General features: G+C 39.2%; 1 protein-coding gene across 1 annotated transcript; it reads right to left on the bottom strand.

Annotated features, from left to right (window-relative positions):
- Positions 1-2,464: 2,464 nt before the first annotated feature.
- Positions 2,465-18,136, bottom strand: MCUR1 (mitochondrial calcium uniporter regulator 1). The gene is made up of 9 exons (XM_017808383.1): positions 17,893-18,136; positions 16,756-16,869; positions 15,254-15,357; positions 13,692-13,793; positions 12,937-12,978; positions 10,636-10,707; positions 7,020-7,073; positions 5,872-5,986; positions 2,465-3,959 (listed from the first exon to the last, which is right to left on the bottom strand). Exons 1-9 carry the CDS (start codon positions 18,134-18,136, stop codon positions 3,904-3,906), a joined length of 903 nt encoding a protein of 300 aa, XP_017663872.1. The 3' UTR covers positions 2,465-3,903.
- Positions 18,137-19,148: the final 1,012 nt, after the last annotated feature.

Genomic DNA, 19,148 nt, shown 5'->3' with positions numbered 1-19,148 from the left:
TATTCTAGTAAATCAAAACATCTGTGGTTAGTAAAATTGAAGCAGATTTCGTACCTACATTAAAAATATGTTTCCATTTGTCAACTTGTGGTTTTAAGTACAACTCTGCAACATTCTGGGAAATGAATGATGCAATCAACAGTTCCAATAGAGAAGGGGCTAGACAGCATGTGATTTAATAGCAATAACATACTTGAAGCAAACAATTTAGCTAATACATACCAGTGAATGGGAGACTGCTCCTTTAAGGATTTTTGCTGAAAACAAGAGGAAAAGCAAGATAGACAAGCAGTTAAACTCAGGATACTCCCAATAATACATGACAAGTAAATACAGTCTTGTAAGAACTCTGGATCTCGATTTGAATTTCGGCAAAACACAAAGACGTTTTGGAGCAACTTAGGAATGATTCTAAATTTCCTTCACCAAAAGGAAACAAATCCTTAAAGAACCTTCTGTCTTTCCTGTGTGAATGGGGAAATTCACAGGAAAACTTCCCAACTAGTGTTAGTGTAGACAGACTGTTACTCTTACATAGTCTCAATAGAAATGGGCTTTTCCCAAAAGAAAGTTAGGGATGGAGCTCATCCTTAGATTGCAAATTGACTTAGAGAGCTAACAATTTTAATTCTTTTTCCTTTTATCCTTTATTTCCTGCCAGGCAGGAAATGAACAGATACATTTCTGAATCAATGGGGAGCTACTGCAGATTTTCACAGCTGAAACAGTTTTATGGCAAAACAGTCTAATTTATTTTTCGCTTGCATGTTTCAAAAAAGCTCTGCAAATTAAAAATCAAACTACAAAGTCAGAGAACTGGAAAGTATCTCTCTACATTCAGAGTTGCTACTGATTCCAATTAGAAACAATATACAGCATCGATACAGAGAAGAGACTTACAGAAACAAATTGGGAGAATTGCCAACTTAGGTCTCCTGTTTATGAATTTAGTGATCATTTGACACTCAACTGTTTCTTTTCAAGAGACATGCACTTCTAGCCCAGAAAGCCAACTGTATCCTGGGCTGCATCAAAAGCAGCATGGCCAGCAGGTTGAGGAAGGTGATTCTGCCCCTCTACTGTGCTCTGATGACACCCCACCTCTACTGCATCCAGCTCTGGGGTCCCAGCATATGATGGACATAGGCCTGGTCCAGCAGGTCCAGAGGACCACAAGGATGATCAGAGGGCAGGGCCACCTCTCCTATGAAGACGGGCTAAGAGTGTTGGGGTTGTTCAGCCTGGAGATGGCTCTAGGGAGACCTTAGAGCAGCTTTCCAGTACCTAAAGGGGCTGCAAGAATGCTGGAGAGGTACTTTTTACAGGAGTATGTAGTGACAGGACAAAAGGGAATGGTTTTAAACTGAGAAAGGGTCAGTTTAGGTATTGGGAAGAAATTCTTTATTGTGAGGGTGGGGAGGCACCAGAGAAGCAGTGGATGCCCTGTGCCTGGAAGTGTTCAAGGCCAGGTTGGATGGGGCTTTGAGCAACCTGGTCTAGTGGAAGGTGTTCCTGCCCATGGCAGGGGGGTTGGAACAAGATGGTCTTTGAGGTCCCTGCCAATCCAAATAATTCTGTGATTTAATATTTAGTAGCACATCCTGATATAATAGATTCTCACCTGTTCCAAAAGGCTCATTCCTAGAGTTTAAATCTGTCAGATTTGTATTTCAAAATATATAGAGGATTTTCTAAATTTCTGGAATGCCACTAAATACATGTGGTACATATGATGAGACTGTGTTAGAAAGACAGAGGAAATGGGAGATTTTGTCTCTGCACACAGGAGTAGCAAACTTTTACATGACACTTAAAGACTTTTTGGGCTAGGGGATAATAATTATATTCTCTTTATAGTGCATTTTTTCCCGAAGGACACATTAACTTTATTCCTTGCTTAAAACCACTCACCAAGTGCTGGTTTGCTGACACTTTGCTAATTCCAAGACAACACTTCTCTATAATCTTTCACTTCCTCTTTCCACCTGCCCAAAATAGAAATTTACTTGCACAGTATCTGTTCTTAGCAGGATAGAACCTATATTTAAAATTAGTCTTAAATAGTTATTTGTCAGATGCTCAGGCCTACAAGCAAACACGTACTGATTACATAGAGATATACAGAATCACCTGCCCTGGGAAGTTAAGACCAACAGCAAAGTCATTCTAAAAATTGAATTATCGCTTGTCTTAACTGGAGAAAGTGTCAAATCCTGTAAGTTAGTGCAAAAAATATTTTTTAAACAAAAACCTGAAGTTCTTGAATAAAGATTCATTAATTTAGAGGGGCTGTTAAGTTAGAGTACATTAACAGTTTTCCTTACGTTATTCCTCTTCAATGTCTTGGAGGGGCTGTTGACTTTGTAAATTCCTAGCCTATAAGATGTGCTATTAGCAGTGACTTACCTTCAACCAGAGAGATTAATTTCAAATTAAAAAGTTGCATTTATAATGAAAACTCGTGTTTTATGAAATATTCAAAATTCTTTATTTCAGGCCAATATTTTTACAGGCATCCACCTTTTCCTCCATGCTTGTACATGATCAAAGTCTAGCACTCCCAACCACAAAAAAAGTTAAATGATCATTACAGTATAGGCACAAAGTAGCCAAAAAGCTTTACTTTCATTAAGCAAAGCCGTGATTGTGCTCTAACAGCATTTATCATCAGTGCATAAACTGATTTCCCCTCCTAAAAGCAAGCAGGAAAGGGAAATTTCCCTTAACTGAAGGAACACAGATGGCAGCTCTGCTACTAAAGCAGTCACTTCGACAGTGGAAGAATGATAGATATCTGGATACACTGGACACCTTTCTTCATTGCTTTCAGTCGCTCTTACTGGTTCAGGTGGGCTTGTTCAAAACTGGATTAAACATCTTACAGGGGTCCATTACTGCTTTCATTATTATAATCACTATCAAGGTTCCACATTTGAACAATCAACATAATTTTTTAAAAAATAAAGCCATAAAACCCCCAGAAGTCTGTTGGTACTGCAGTTTTCTTGCAAAGACCCTGCTTCATAACTATTTAAAATATCTTTCCTTTCTAGAAACATCAATTTCCTTTCCCCCAAGAAGACAGCACCAGAGACACTTTGTATCACTTAAACACAAATTAACACAACTAGCGTATTTTACTGCATTTCAAACTTCCAGTTATAGTGGTAAGGTTAGCAATGAGCATATGGAATGAGTATCTGATACTTACATGTACCAAAGGCAAGTTAGTCACAAAAATCTCTACAAATATCTTACAAACAAAACCAGCAGCAAACACTGCTATCATTACACAGTACTCGTTAATGAAACACGAGTGATTGGGCAGCCATCTGGAAAACAAGCTGATAGTTATGTTATAAAAATAGCAAAACAAATATTTGATCATAGTAACTGTATGAACAAGTGTTAGCAGGAGGGAAGTGAGCATGATTCAGTTAGCACAAACTCTAGTTATACAACAGTGCCTCCAAGCCACAAAACATGTAGTTTCAGTTTTACATTAACAACCAACACTTCAGTCCGACACATGCAACCAACTCTGGTAAGCTTGTCCAAAGAGGCAATGGAACACAATTCTACTGGTTCTTCAGGCCCATCCGATTGGCATGAGTGCCAGTCTTTGCTTCTGTATGACACCTGGCAGTGGCAAGGTGCACTACAGCTCAGAACAGAGGGAAACGGCAGAAGTGCTGTTGTCAGAGGTAACATTCAACACATACATGATATGTGTACAGTTTGTTTCTAGGCACATCTTTGGTTACATTCTCAGTACAGTCTGCTTTATAAAATAATAAATAAAACAGTCAAGACTGGTTAAAATCCAGGCAAAGATTAAAATCGTCTTTTTTTTTTTTTTTTCAGAAACCAAGACAGTAGAAGTCCCTTTAAATTCACGTCTTGTTATATCCATAAGCGGTAAAATCCCAGTGCTACAGTAAGGCATGTAAATACTGAACCTGAAAGAAAATAAAAATGGGGAGGAAAATGGCATTAACATTGACATTAAATCATTAGCTCTCAGAACATCTCTTGTGTCTTACTACAAAACTAAAAGTGTAACCACCACCCCTTCCCCATGCGAGAAAATAAGGATTTTGGTTTGCAACAAACAATTTCAAGGTAGGAGGCGTATAAAAACGACAAATAAGAAGGAAGGAAGGGAAAAAAAAAGAATGCAGAGAAACTGGGCTGGAAAACTCTTGAAAGGCTGAAAGAAACCCTTACTTGCTTACCATTCAAAAAAAATCAATATGGTAAGTTACAGATGCAAAATGAGGAAATAAATAACAAGATTAATAAATTGCGGTCAAGTATTCAGCAAACAAATAAATGAAAGCCATCTTTAACAAGGGATCAGCTTTCAATTTTTAAAATTTCTATTTAAATGAAATCAACTTTTGATTTCTAGATAGACACACAAAAGATTTTTGCCATTGTTTGCAATAGGAGCACTTCAAACACAATGCAAATGATTTTTAATTACTTTTTCTTCCATGTAGATTTCAACATGTCTACTCTCTTATATGGATCTGAATCATGGGCCATCTACCGCCACCACCTGTGTCTCCTAGAACACTTCCATCAACGCTGTCTCCGTACAATCCTAAACATCCACTGGTCAGATTATGTGACCAATACATCTGTTCTAGAACAGGCAGCAGTCACAAGTATTGAGGCCATGTTACTGAGAACGCAGTTGCGTTGGGCAGGGCACGTCTCCAGGATGAAGGACCACCGCCTCCCTAAGATCTTGCTCTAAGGTGAACTCGCCACTGGCTGCCGCAAGAGAGGAGCCCCAAAGAGAAGATACAAGGACTCCCTGAAACAACATCTCAGCCTTGGCCATATTGACCAACATAACTGGTCTACTCTGGCCTCCAATCAGGAGGTCTGGAGACACACTACCTATAATGCTGCTGCTTCTCTTGAGAACGCACACAGGATCACTCTTGAGGAGAAAAGACAATGCAGAAAGAATCGTGTCTTGCAGAATATACCACCTAAGGAGTCTTCCTGCTGTGCCTTTTGCAACCGGACATGTCTATCTCGTATTGGCCTTCTTAGCCACCAGCGCGCTTGTAACAAAGGTGGGTAGAGCCCTTCCCAAATCTTTGTTCTCGAAGCCCAGCCATGATGACGATGATGAGTAGGAACGGTAGAGAAAAGAATTTCTTCTCATTTTAATAAAGCACCTTTTACTTTCCATTTTATTGGTTCTCTCTAAAGGGTATGTCACAAATACAGTACTATGAATAGGCTTAAGTGATTTTACTTGTGACAAAACCCATTGTGAAAGAATAATCAGAAAATCTAAATCAGAAGAATAATTTTCTACTCATTTAACAGTAATGCACACTCAGTAGCAAAATGTCAACATATTAAAGTTACCACAGGCCATAATGCAGGCACACATATGCTTCAAGGCATATGTAAAAAGGGAAGTTAAAAGAATATGTAGAGCTGAACAGTCAGAAAAGCTGAAATGTTCCATTTTGCACATAGATCTCCATCAGATGGATGAAGAAATCCTAGCAATGCTCACAGCAGGCTGCTTTTATAAATTAAGTCAGGCACCGAAGAACTTTTTGGTCCTTGTTAACATGCAGTCTTTCAGATTTCTCATACACATTATTATTACACTATAAAGCAGGGCAAAACCCAGAAAAAAGCCCATGCAAAATAAAGTTGCAAATCATAGGAAACTTTGGGTTAAGTACACAAATAAGGCTGCTAATCTTGCCTGAGACTATTTCAAGTATTTTTATTTTTTTTTTAATTGGGGCCTTTATGAATACAGCTCATCGAGAGTTTGCCAAATATTTAACAATGTTTAACAGTTTCACCCTCAGAGACTATCAGATTCCTTACCTGCTAGGTACTTAATATTATCAAGTTTGTGTGATTCGAGCATTGTTTTCAGATCTGCAACTTCTGTATCAATTTTTCTGTCTGTTTGGGTCAGAGCCCGATCTTGCTGTGCATGCTAAAAAACAAAGCAACAAAATGATGTAATTTTATCACTTTCCAGTTTATTTAGAAATTCAACCCATCCCTTCAAGTTGTATTTTTGCTTTCTCCTTAAATGCATGTTAATTTGCATTCAAAGAGAGTAAGTTCCCTCTTAGCTGATTATATCCAAGGAATTGAATAATTTGGTGAATTTGGGAAATTTGTGATTAAATGGTCCTTAACACATAATCTAGAAACTGGCAGAACTGGATGCCTTCTTATCTCAATCTAACAGCATAAACATTAACTTCAATCTGTTGCTCGGCCCACTGATACTAAAGTCACTGCTGAATTTTAAGAGCTACTGAGAAGTCAAAGAGCCTCTTGTGACAAAATCATACTGGAGCATAAGGATTTATGGATCATTAGAAAAACTGAGAATTGGCCTTCTGTTGTAAAAAAGCATGTCTTCATCTTGTAATGAATTCTACCACAAAAACAGCTCCAAATTCAGAATCCGATTATGACAGAAGACAGGACTTCTGTTAAAAAATATGGTATAGAATTATTACCCAGAAGAGACTGAAAAATCCAACTTGTAAACTGAGAACAACAGCTGCTGAGCTGCTGATATTTTCAATTCAGCACTACTGAAACACTGTGAATCAGTTAATGATTTACTGCTAGACATAATCCCAGAAATAATTCCCTATACTACAGAAAGGAAACAAAAGGAAGTAGTAGTGCTTGGTAAAAGCTTCCTCTAAAATGAAGACAAATCAATCTAGCAATAAGTTTCTCACTGAATGTGGGGGGAAGAATTAATTTCACATTAAGAGTAGAATTTCATCTAGAGAAAATATGACATGGATCAGGTCTCAAGACAAAGTGACTACTGGATAGCTCACATATACATGCAGAAGGTCTAATATATATGGAAGCCTTTTTATTCTGTAGGCATTTACATTAAAGTGCTTGAAGACATGAACAAGTACAAAAAGAATACCAGGTCTATAACACAAGTACAAAAAGATTTGCTGTATAATAATCAGCTATCAAGTTCTTACCAATTCCACTATTTCTGTCCTCATTTCAAGTAGTTTTCTTTCATTAAGTGAGTACTAGAGGGGGGGGAAAAAAAAAAAAGTTAAAGATGATACTGTCTTTAAACTTTCTCCCTCTTTTTTTCCACTTAAAAGTATGTTTATTTGTTTCCAAATTATGCAGAACACATAATCTGGACAAGACTATTGACTGACAACACTTGGGAGACAGCATTGTAGGATAACCGCTGTCCTTTTGAAAAGCACAATTCAGACTGGTGTTCATCCACACCTCTGAAATGTAAAGTGCAACGAGTTCATCAGACACTCATCTTCTGCAAAAACTACATATTAGTGAGCAGCTGGAAGACAGGCTGGCAGATTTGCAGTTCTGAAAAACAAGGGTCTATGATTCTAAACAGTAACTCTGGAACAGTTAACTAATCCATTGAGCATACAAGCACAACTAAGAGTGAACCACCTACTTCCTTCAGGAAGGGAGAACAGTTTTAAAATATCGTATCAAACTCAGTTATCAAAGAAATGTTTAGCCAGCACTGTATAACCCACCATTTGAGTTGTTCTGACCATCATTTAATGATATATTTGTTAAAATATATTTGTATTGCATGTTAAGCCATTAATTTGTGGATCCTCAGAAGTGGTGGCTTATTTTTAAGTTACAGCTATTGGGTTCAAGGAAAGTTAAACCCAAATTAAAGAAGCATACCTTTAAAGCAGGCTACCTTTCTGACTCATGAACAGGCATGATTTACCTTGACATCTATAATGGTTCCTGTCCCACTACTGGAGCAAATTATTCATTTATTATTAAATTATTCATAGACAGTTGCTAAACCACCAGTAAATGGCACAGAGTATTAAGGTCATCAGGCACCCATCTCAGAATCCTCAGTTACACAGCAATAACCTCATCTGTTGACATTCTCACATGGAAGTCACCTTATTTCTCCTCCACTCTGGAAGCTTATTTCGTTTTAATATTAAAATCAGATTAATCTACATAAGTGCCTCATCATTGAAAAACCCTCATGAAAGATCTAGAGCTCTATTTGGACGTTTGACTGATCTGAAGTTGGAGCTAAAAGACAGCAGGCTGCTACAAATGTAGAAAATTACATAAAGACAAATAACAGCATGTCTATAATTAATGAAAGAGTCACTAGGTTCTGCAAAAGGAAAAAAGGATAAAAAAAAATTCATGCATTTTACATAAAGCTACATTTTTTAAAGTGGCAAGATGGCAGAATGTTTATAAAAGAATCTAATTAAAATTATGTTTAGGCAGAAATGTAAGAATTGGACCCCACATTGATAAACTGATCATCACTATCAAAAGAACCATGACAAAATAATTTTATGGACTGAAACAGTTCATCTTAAACAGATGCAGTTAGCCAAATACACATCTTCTGAATAATTTATATTCTACAAGCTTCTTTCTGGATGTTTCTTACAATTTTGTTTTGTGGCTGGAACTCTCTAGGTCAGACCCAAGGATTTTAATCTTAGGTTTAAGACAGTGAAATTGGTCTTTTACTGGAAGGCATTACGACACATTTGTAACAACAACAGTGCATTAAAAAACAAAAAAAGAAGGAAATACAAGGCTAAACTGCCCCCCTCTCCTGAAATTCAACAGGGAGATTTACGTTCACATTTTTCACAGTGCAGAGAAAATTTATTTTTGTCAGATGCATCTTGAGTTTTTTAACACCAAGCTTACAGGCACTGTGATGCATTAACACACAATAGATATGGATTTTTGTACTGTACTTCAAGATTTTAAATCACATCTGTACACTGCAGATGTAAATCACAGCATAAAGAGATGTGCATTGAGTAATGTAGGATTCTGTGAGAAATAAAGAATAATTAAATAATAAAGCATTCAGAGTTTGAAACATTAAAGACTGCCCACATCAGTGCTGACACAGTAAGATTCTCCATCAGTACTTATTCCAAAGAAAACTGAACAATAAGAACATTTTACTTTGTGCTTCAAGTTAAAGCAATTTAAATGTTTTTCTCTTCTGAACAGTAACTTAGTAAGAATGCACAGTAACCTTCAATTATCCTGAGTTTTATTCTCAGAAAGCTGGATATTCAGTCCTTAGTCACATTACAATTGAAGTAAATACACCAATGATGTTCTGCCTACTATAGAAAATACCAGATAATGTCTCTTCCCCAGCTCAGTGTATGTGCTACAACCTGCTCCGCATTCATCTGCCTTTTTCCTTTTCTGTTCATGAACGGCAGAGCTGACATTAAAGTGGGGGAGTGGGAGGAGTGAAAAAAGAGAAGAGCAGTTTCCATAGAAACTATGAAATTATTGTTGCACAACAGACTACAAAGTTGGTTAACTTTTTTAAGAGAAAGTTGACATGCATAGTTTGCTTTTCCTGGGAGGCAGTCAAAATAACGTTGTGTTCTGCACAACAGACAGGACTCCAGATTCCAGGATCCTACATAAATATACAAGAAAACATTGGTGCCTAATTTATCACTGGTGCAGTGGTTTTATATAGGTTTTGTAAGCCCGAAATATTGCAAAGCTTATGATCTATACAAGGAGTATATTTCATACGATGCTTTTTTAAAAACAACAGTGTGAAGTATTAACCTTTAAACAAGAATTCTACCTGCTGAAATTGTACTTTATTCAAGCATCTACCATCAGCTAGCAGACTGTTAGTCTTTATAGTAAAACAACATCAACACAGCTGTTACCTAAACTAATCACACTGAAAAATGTCAAGGGGCACACACAGAAGATAAATGACATCTACTTGAGCAGTTCTTATTGCCAGGATTGGAGATAAATATTACGTCTTCATTACACACCTGGGAAAAAGGACTGAATAAGAAATAATACTAACAGAAAAAATGTCATTAAAAGATCTTTCAATTTAGAAAATGCAATTTCATTGAGATCCTAAAAGTTACTGAAAAAAAAAATCTATGAGAACAGAACTCTAAATAAAGTGCTACAGATAATGCAAAAACTTGTTAAAATTCTACATCTACATTACTCTAATTTAAGATTACATCAATTCAGATCTAACAGATATTTCAAAGCTCAAAACAATCTGAACCAGCATCATTTACAATTAAAAAAATAATACAGGGAAATGAAACATCTTCAAGGATGATAAATTCGAGGAATGTGTAAAGTTCATTAAGCGTGGAACCAGAGAGATCTACTAATAAAATAGAACACCTCTAGGCAGCTGGTCAGCATGTTAAATTAAATAATATATGTAAGTGTAATGTGTTAATCCCAATATTAAAACAATATCAAAATAGATAAGATACATAAACCTAAACATGGCACTCTGCACTTACATTACAGTGCTTGAAGACATGAACAAGTCCAAAAAGAATACCAGGTCTATAACACAAGTACAAAAAGATTTGTTGTGTAATAAGCAGCTATCAAGTTCTTACCAATTCCACATCCTTATTCATAAGGATGAATAACTTAGATTAATACCCTCTTGAAGCTGAGTGATACTATAGGTTGGTATGAAAATGCTCCTTGGGTGAGATGCTCTTACCCAAATTTGGAAATTACTCAGTGTTGACATGCTTCTAGAAGAAAGTTAACAAAACTTACCAGTTCTTTTACTCTGCTCTTCTCTAGGTTTAGGTTTAACTTGTTATCTGCTCGAACTTTGGTAATTTCATCCTAATGGGAAAAAATGATAATGCAGCAAGATTTTCTGTTTAATCATAAGCAGAAAGAATGAGACAAATATATTGTATCTTACTTTACATATCTCATTAATAAAGCTTCTCTCCAATCAGTGTATATAATTTTCAAAAGTATAAGTATTTCTAATCTTCCCCTGGGAAATACTGATGTTTTATTGTATGAGTTGGATCTCAGAATCAAAAACTAACAACTACTTTTAACACTGAAAACAGCACTTCATTGAGAACACATCCTTCTATAATTGCAGGGAATGTTTCCTGTATCCCGTAACTCTGATTTCTAGAAACCTATGCCTAGGTACAGCAGTAAGTTGGATTTTTTCCATGAAGCAATCTTGATGCTCAAAATAACTTTAAAAGCAGTTTCCAACCTTCCATTGTAAAACAAAATCTGTTTCTAAAGACTACATCTAGGGCTTTCAGAAAAAGCTAAAGACATTTTAGAAGTCAGGAAACATTTATCAGATTTTTAAGCATCTAACTTTCAAAGACTACCATAAGCTGTACACTTGCATTTTACTTTATCAATAGCTGTAAGTGATTCCTGCTTTTCTCAGTGACACCTGCCATTTTAGTGCAACCTCCTGGCAGGAATTCCAGCCAGCTGACAGTTTGTCATGCAGCAAACTGCTGATCAGATGAATGTGTGGGAGAAGCAAAAGATTGCTGATGTTCTGGGAGATTCCAGTTAGAACCAGATAAGCATTTCTCAAGTAGGCCAATGTCTACTAGTTAAGAGTTGATTAAGTTAGTATGAACAATAATTAGACTCAATTTCTGTGTTTGAATTTTGAACTTTAATTGGTTTATCATTAGTTGTCATTGCAACAGAATACATTACAATTTAATAAATAAAAAATTAGAAATAATTTTTCTTGAACTTTTATATTGCCTTTTTGTATGAGCAAACATAAAACAACTTGCCCTTGTGAGAATTACATTTACAGTTAAAAGTAAAATTTAAAGACATTTAGCTTTTAAGAAAAGATGACTCAGATCCTTGATGCTCTACCAGTGGATTACACTAGCTCATTTACATGCAACTAAAACTCTAAAATAAGTTACAATTCAAAAATTAGATGCCAAATGCATTTTAAAATGGTATTCTGAAAACCCAGATGCATTAAGCACTTCATAACAGTGTGAAACACATGGGATTAGGCTTGAAAAATTTATGCTTTCCTTTTGGAGATGACAATGCAAAAAGAAACATAAGAGAATAGAAAAGAAATGGTAAGGAGGCACTAAACTGAGTTTGACCACACTGTCAGCTAGCTCAACAAGTCCAACAGTCTGACAGTTTCACGGAAAAATCCTAGGGAAGGAAGAGTGCTCCATCCTTTCTACTAAGAAGGACATGTCAGCAGCCAACAGCAGTTAGGTCAGATGTCTGTACTCCCTACAAACAGTTAATGTTTCCCAGTTTCCAATCTTAATCACTCTTTCAAGAATGTATGTTTCTGTGTAAAGCCTGCTTATGCCTCCACACCAACTGAAGTGATAGATTTAAGAGGGTATTGGTTTTGATGGTAGAAGTGTGTTTGGAGTGCTCTGCAAGACACACAAAGCATAAAGAACAGAAACACAGCACTGATGCTTAAACCTGATAAGAATCTTGTATGATAACTTAACAGAGCAAGTTTTCTACACAGAGCCTGTTTTCTTGCAGTGGTCATTTACTCCCAAACAAAATGGGACCAAACAAAATGGTCCCAATTGGTGGCCTAAAAAGGCCATTTAAAGACTATTTTAAGTTCTGGACAGTTAACTGGTAAGTCTTCAGAGAAAAAAAACAAAACAAAACCAAAAAACCCTCAACAATCAGAAAACCACAATTAGGAAGTGCTGTAATTTTAAAAGCATGTTAATGCATTGTTAATGTAGAGGCAGCCTTAAATGCAGAACTTCACTCAGCCTTAACCATCATATGGCAGCCACTTTCTGAATCTGAATTAAGGACGGGTAAGTAAAAACGCCTTCACTTATATTTTTCTTCAGGTCTTGTACTACTCACAGTTCCTTGTCCCCATAAATGAAGTATGCATGAACTGTCTTTGCTGCAGCCCTCAGTGTACTATCAACAGCAATTTCAGTATCCTATGTATCACAACAATTAAGCACCACTTTGAAAATAAAACTTTGAAAGCAACACCTTTTATTTTTTCAAGCAAACTAGACAGGTGTTAATTCTTAATTATCTTACCATGACTTGCTTCTTTATCTGCTGGAGTTCAAGTTTTATTTTCTGGAAGAGTAGGAAAAAAAATGTGCACTTTATCACTGTATATAAAACCATATAATCTAGAAATCATCCTGAATTTACATGATCAGTAACGGTGGTTATAATCCCTAATGTGAAAAGGTAGGCAAATCAAGCATGACTATGTCCTCAGTATGTGTACAGATACATACACATGCATGTTTACTCAGTACTGTGCACTTCCAAACAACAGCACAAGGCAGAAATTAGCAATGTCCCACTGGCTGCCCTCCTAACACAGCCCAGGAGGCTGTTGGCTGCTTTTCCCACAAGGGCTCATTCCTGGCTCACGGTCAACTTGGTGTTTACCAGGATCCTTAGGGCCTTTCCTGCCAAGTTGCTTTCCATTTGGTCACCCCTAGCCTGTCCTGGTGCCTGAGGCTATTCTTCCCCAGGGGCAGGACTGGGCATTTCCATTTCTTCAACTTCATGAGATTCCTGTCATCCCATTTCTCCAGCTTGCTGATATCCCCATGAATGGCAGCACAACTGCCTGGTGTGTCAGCCACACACCAGCTTCGTAACATCTGCAGGCTTGCTGAGGGTGCACTTTGCTCCATCAACAAGGTCATTAATGAAGGTGCTAAACCATCCCAGCCCCACAGTCATCCCCTTGGCTACAACATGCTTTTTAACATCATTAGAAAAAAAATAAGCAAGTGATAGAATAGCACTTTCCAAGATAGTGATTTTTTTACCTCATTTTCTGAACGAAGTGCTGAAAATTCACTTTTTTCCAAAATAATCATGTCCTTTTTCACACCACCAATATGGGACATTACTTGCTGAAGTGCAATTTCCTTTAAAAGAAGGAAGAAAAACCTCAGGACATATCATAACTATGATGCTTTTTCTCATCTGTGCCCACAAGTATGATAGGCTATTTTGGTACCCTGAAATTTTTAATTCAGCCACTTCAGATTGATTATCCGAGTTTTCAGAAGGCAAGATAAAGTGACAGTGACAAAATAAGCAAGTTAAGCTCAAATGTTGGTAACATTTAACAAAATCAGCAGTGCTAACACAGATCAGAATAATTCAATTAATAACCTAGGAAACAGTTTCTTCCAAGTCTTCAAATTCTTAAGTTAGCAAAGGCTTTAGGGAGAAGTGTCTCTGAGCTAAATAAGCAAAGCTGGCTTTCAGACCAAAACTCCTCAGCACAACCATGCTCTGTAATTGCCTCCTTTTTTACCTCTCCCTGCAAGGGAGTCACTGTGTTTCACTTCTCAGAATCATGCGCTAATACTTTTAATTGCTCTTCTCAGTCCATTACACTGGACCAACAGAAGACAAACAAGAATCCTCTGTAACTTTCAAGGATGGAAAAGTTTGCAGACACTGTTCTAGATCCTACACTATCCACGCATGCAAACAGGGGCTGCCTTCTCTTCTCTGAAGACCTTCCTCTACTAAGTAGTCCCTTACTTTTGATGCTGGACTAAGAGCCCTACAAATCTGACACAGCACTCTACCTTCAGTTTTGTCATGAAATGCTATTCTAACTTACAGCATTGTATTTCTAAGTGGCATCGGAAGATGCCTCTCCAGGCTGACCATAAGACTTAGAAAAATGGGTCAGAGTACTGGACACATTAGAAAAACCCTACAGAAACAGTGCTGCATGGACACCTCTTTTCTTACTCCCTGGTGTCTCCAGCTTGTTCTTGCTCTCTCTTGTCTTCAGTGAACTCAGCAAACAGAAAACAGAATGTTCCATATTCTTCCTCTTCCTCATCTCTACATATACACACACGTGTATCTGTTTTTCCCTAAGGTGTTATCTAACCAATGTAATATTTCATCTTTTACATATCCAACTATGGCCTAATGATAATAGCTCATTCACAACATCCCAAATCTTTCTTCCAATTCTTCATTCTCTTTTTGCAATCAAAGCCCTTGTGCAATCAAAGACCATAAGGATGTACAGGTTTATCACCTTGCCCACAGTTCATGGGCTTCCTGAGCTGCTGTACAAATACTGATTCTTAATGGCAGAAAGTCACCTGAGGGGTCAAATCCAAGAGTCTCAGAAAACATCTACCATCAGCAGCAACATTTTAATTCAATAAAAAAAAAAAAAAAGAAAGATGTTTACTTTCATTCAAAAAAGCTGGGCATAGGAGGCTGAGATTGCTTGCTGTAAACAACCATGGGAGAAAAGGACCCTCTAACATAATACATAGCAACACATATTTCATTAGCAAGCATATTAGGCTTTTATTTACTTTAACCCCACCATTGTCTCTGATCTAACCTGCTGTACTTTGGTGACCATGTCCTTGTAAATCATATCCAGGTTGGTGTTCATGATTTTCACTAATGCAGATACAATGACCTCTGACTGCTGAGTAGTGAACCCTGAGCAAAACAAAATGCAACAACATTCAGAGAGAGATACAAATCTGGACAGTTTACAGAAATACCACTCGCTGATACTCAGCACCGAGGTAAAACGAATGTCAGTTATTCAAGACAATAAAACATATACCTCTTGATCCAGCACTAACAAAAGAACACAACCAATCAGTACAGCCAAGTTTCCCCACCCCAAAATTATGTCTGTGACATAGTACAGCTGCTTCTGTAGTAGAGCACTATCAGCAGGATAAACACTGGGAGCTTTCTAGAGTTATTATGGAACGTCATCTCTCACATGTGGCTACTTCCATGAGCAAAAATTCTTACCCTGAAAAGCAGATACTGACTTCTTTATACTATAAAACTTCAGTGTCACTGAAGATGTACAAAACTCAACTGAAAACAAAGCCAACTGCCCTGACTTTAGGTCTACCAGCTTCTGAGTGCCTATTAGAATAAACTGAATATATTGGCAACTATAGTAAAACACTGTCCCTAAAAACACTTTCACCTTTTCCACTTCGAAAATGCAGGAGTAAGATTGTCATGAACAAGATTTAACCATTATGAAAAGAAACACTGGCAAAAGCATGATTGTTTCATAGTAACCAGCAGCTGAGCATCAGAAATCATACCTGAGAGGAAGCTGCTTTCAATAGCTGAGCTGATATAATAGTTTACTACCACCAAAAGGCTCCCTCTCCCCTTATCCCTCCTCCTGACACTTTGAGCTGGTGCTCACTCAGCTGTTCCATGAGCTCATTAAAGTAGCATCTCAGAATACCAATCAAGCAAAAAAAACTGGAGAGGTGACCTCCCCTTTTCAGGAATGGAGAGCTGTTACAAGTCAATTCAGCTGTACTGAACTTCACCTTAAGGTACCTCCCTCCCACCAGCAAAAGTAATATAATCCATAATAATCTATTCCCTTATCTATGTTTTAGCATAAGAGCAGCCATATTTTATATGGTATTCTATGTTGTATCCTAAAAGCTGCATTTTACAAAGTAGTCCATATTCAATCCTATTGTGATACATTGTTGCATATTCAAAGTCCAATAACCTAAATACTCAGGAATCCAAAAAATACATTTTCAACCACTACCTTGAAAACTCTAGGGTTTTTTAATTCTCAGTTCTTAAAATTTCATTTTTCTTTAGCATTTTTAAGTGCCAGTAGGGTAATAAATTATTCCAAACAAAGTTGTATAAGCTTACTGTTTCCTTTTTGAAGAGAAGACAACCCTGTATGTTCTTACTCAGTATAGAGAAAAGCCCCCCGAAAATCCATAAAACTGAAGCTGTAACATCGTGTGTCTAGGAAAAATAACAAACTTTGTAAACTAAAAAACCACTCACGACATTACATTAAAAACAGCTACGTTTCAAACAAATTACCATTTTCTTCCAAGAGGCATACCAGCGCATGAGTGTCAAAAAAAAGCCTCCTATTTCCCAGTAAGGATATATTCCCTTTGCTTTGCAAAGATGGTGATGCAGAGACGCTTACATCTGAAAAAAAAAAAAAAAAAGTAAACCTGAGTTATTTTTTAAGAAAGAATATTTAACCAACGTGTTTGCTTTCCATGAGTTTCCTTACTACCCCAAATGTTTCTCATTTATGACAAAATATTTTGTGCTGAGATTATCACAGCTTGCTTGGAAGTGAAAAGGCATCCCACTAACAAGTTCTATGCCCCAGAGCTGGAAAACAGAACACTTTGCCACTGCTGTCCTTCTGAGATGCCCTCCAAGAATATAATCTTCTAGGAAAAATCCCACCAAGGACTAGGGTCCTAAATCTGTTCCTTTACCGTAATCACCGTGGCTGGTGGGAGCTGTGAGGGTTAAATCCACACTCTGTTCTTTGTTAAAGAAGCGAACCTTCATCACTTGCCCTTTAGACGAAAACTAATCACTCACAATTTGCCATTTACTGTCTTTGCAGATAATACTCCAAACACCGAATGCCAGATTAAGACAGGGAGTAATTTCCATTGGGAGAGGTGGTGTATAAACTATCCTGACAGAACGAACGCGAGGTGGGGCATGAGGTGATCCGTCAGGAGGCAGAATCACTTGGGTTGGAGAAGACCTCTGAGATCATCGAGTCCAACCTTTGACCCAAAACCACCCTGTCAATTGGAACATGGCACTAAGTGCCAAGTCCAGTCTTTCCTTAAACACATCCAGGGACGGTGACTGCACCACCTCCCCGGGCAGCCCATTCCACTGTCTAATCACCCCTTCTGTGAAGAAATTTCTCCTGATGTCCAGCCTGAACCTCCCCTGGCACAGCTTAAGGCCATGTCCTTTGGCCCTGTCGCTTGTTGCATGGGAGAAGAGATCGACCCCCTCCTGGTTACAACCTCCTTTCAGGCAGCTGTACAGAGCGATAAGGGTCCCTCCTTTTCTCCAGGCTAAGCACCCCCAGCTCCCTCAGCCGCCCCTCATGGCACTTGCGCTGCCGCCCCCTCCCCAGCTGCGTTGCCCGACCTCCCTGTCCCCTCAGACGGTGTATTTCAGAGCGCTCACCCCTCTCCCCGCGGTGCCGCCGGGTCCCCGCGCCGCTCCCGCCGCACCTTCCCCACACGGCGCCGCCGCCGGGGCCCGGGGGCGCTGCGGGCGGGCGCCCACAGTCGCCGAGGCAGCGACGCGGGGGGGACGGGGTCGCGCGGCGGTCACGTGAGGCGCCGTCCGGGCCGCGCGGCCGCAGCAGCAGCAGCAGCAGCGCGCGCCTCCCGCCGCTCGCGGCCGTGGCCGCCTGGCCCCCGGCCATGGCCCCGCCGCCCGGTCCCGACCGCGGAAAAGGGGGGGGGGGAAGGCCACCGCTACTGGGATGCCATCGCTGCGCACACGCCGCCCCGGTGCCTCGCTTCCGCCGCAGGCGCCGTCCCGCTTCCGTCTCCGGCTCGTAGTGAAACAGGGCCGCTGACGCCGCGAGCCACGGGGATAAATTCTATGGCTCACGCGGCGGCCGCGCCGAGAAGAGCGGCGCGGGCGGGCCGGGCCGGGCCGGGCCTCTGGGGGACGGTGCTTGCGAGGGCGGTGCGGACACGGTACGACGGAGGCGGAGACTCTCCTGGCCGCATAATCATGGAATCGCTGGACCCTCAAGGTCGGAGGAGACCTTTACAATCGTGCAATCCAACCGTTAACCCAGCACTACCACCGTAACCCCTAAACCACATCACCCAGCGCCAGATCCCGGCGCCTCTTAAACACCTCCAGGGATGGTGGTTGCACTGCCTCCCTGGGCAGCCTCTTCCAATGCCTGACCACTTTTAACAGTGAAAATTTTTTTCTAGTATCTAATCTGAATCTCCCCTGTCTCGGTTTAAGGCCGTTGCCCCGTGTTATAGGTAAATGAAAATAGACTGAAGTATAGCAGCAAAAATTTATTAAAGATTTATATAAAATGCAAATAAGCAAAACAGCGCGCTGGGCTGCCGGGGAGACCCCTGCTCCACTCACGGCCAGCAAATGCAGTGGGCAAAACCAGTAATCTTTATACTATTCTCAATTCCCTTCCCATAGTCACTTGTTATCCTTCTACTGGATCCAAGTTCGCAAGTCTGGATCTGGTTGGTTCTTTTCAGGCTCGCTTCAGTTGCCAGGTGCATTAGTTCATCCGTCCTTGAGGCCTAGTGTGTAGGCCTCTCCAGATGTTCATTTTAGATTCCCTTTATCGTACCCTTTGATTCTTGTCCTTCTCTTCGTTACTTTAGGCGTACACTTTTAGACAATATACAAAAGACTTATTCAGTAAGGCATAATAATTTGTCTTTTCA

The sequence above is a fragment of the Lepidothrix coronata genome, unplaced genomic scaffold, assembly GCF_001604755.1.
Source record: "Lepidothrix coronata isolate B3197 unplaced genomic scaffold, Lepidothrix_coronata-1.0 Scaffold23, whole genome shotgun sequence".
Classification (NCBI taxonomy): domain Eukaryota; kingdom Metazoa; phylum Chordata; class Aves; order Passeriformes; family Pipridae; genus Lepidothrix; species Lepidothrix coronata.
This window is presented reverse-complemented; position numbering and strand designations above follow the sequence as displayed.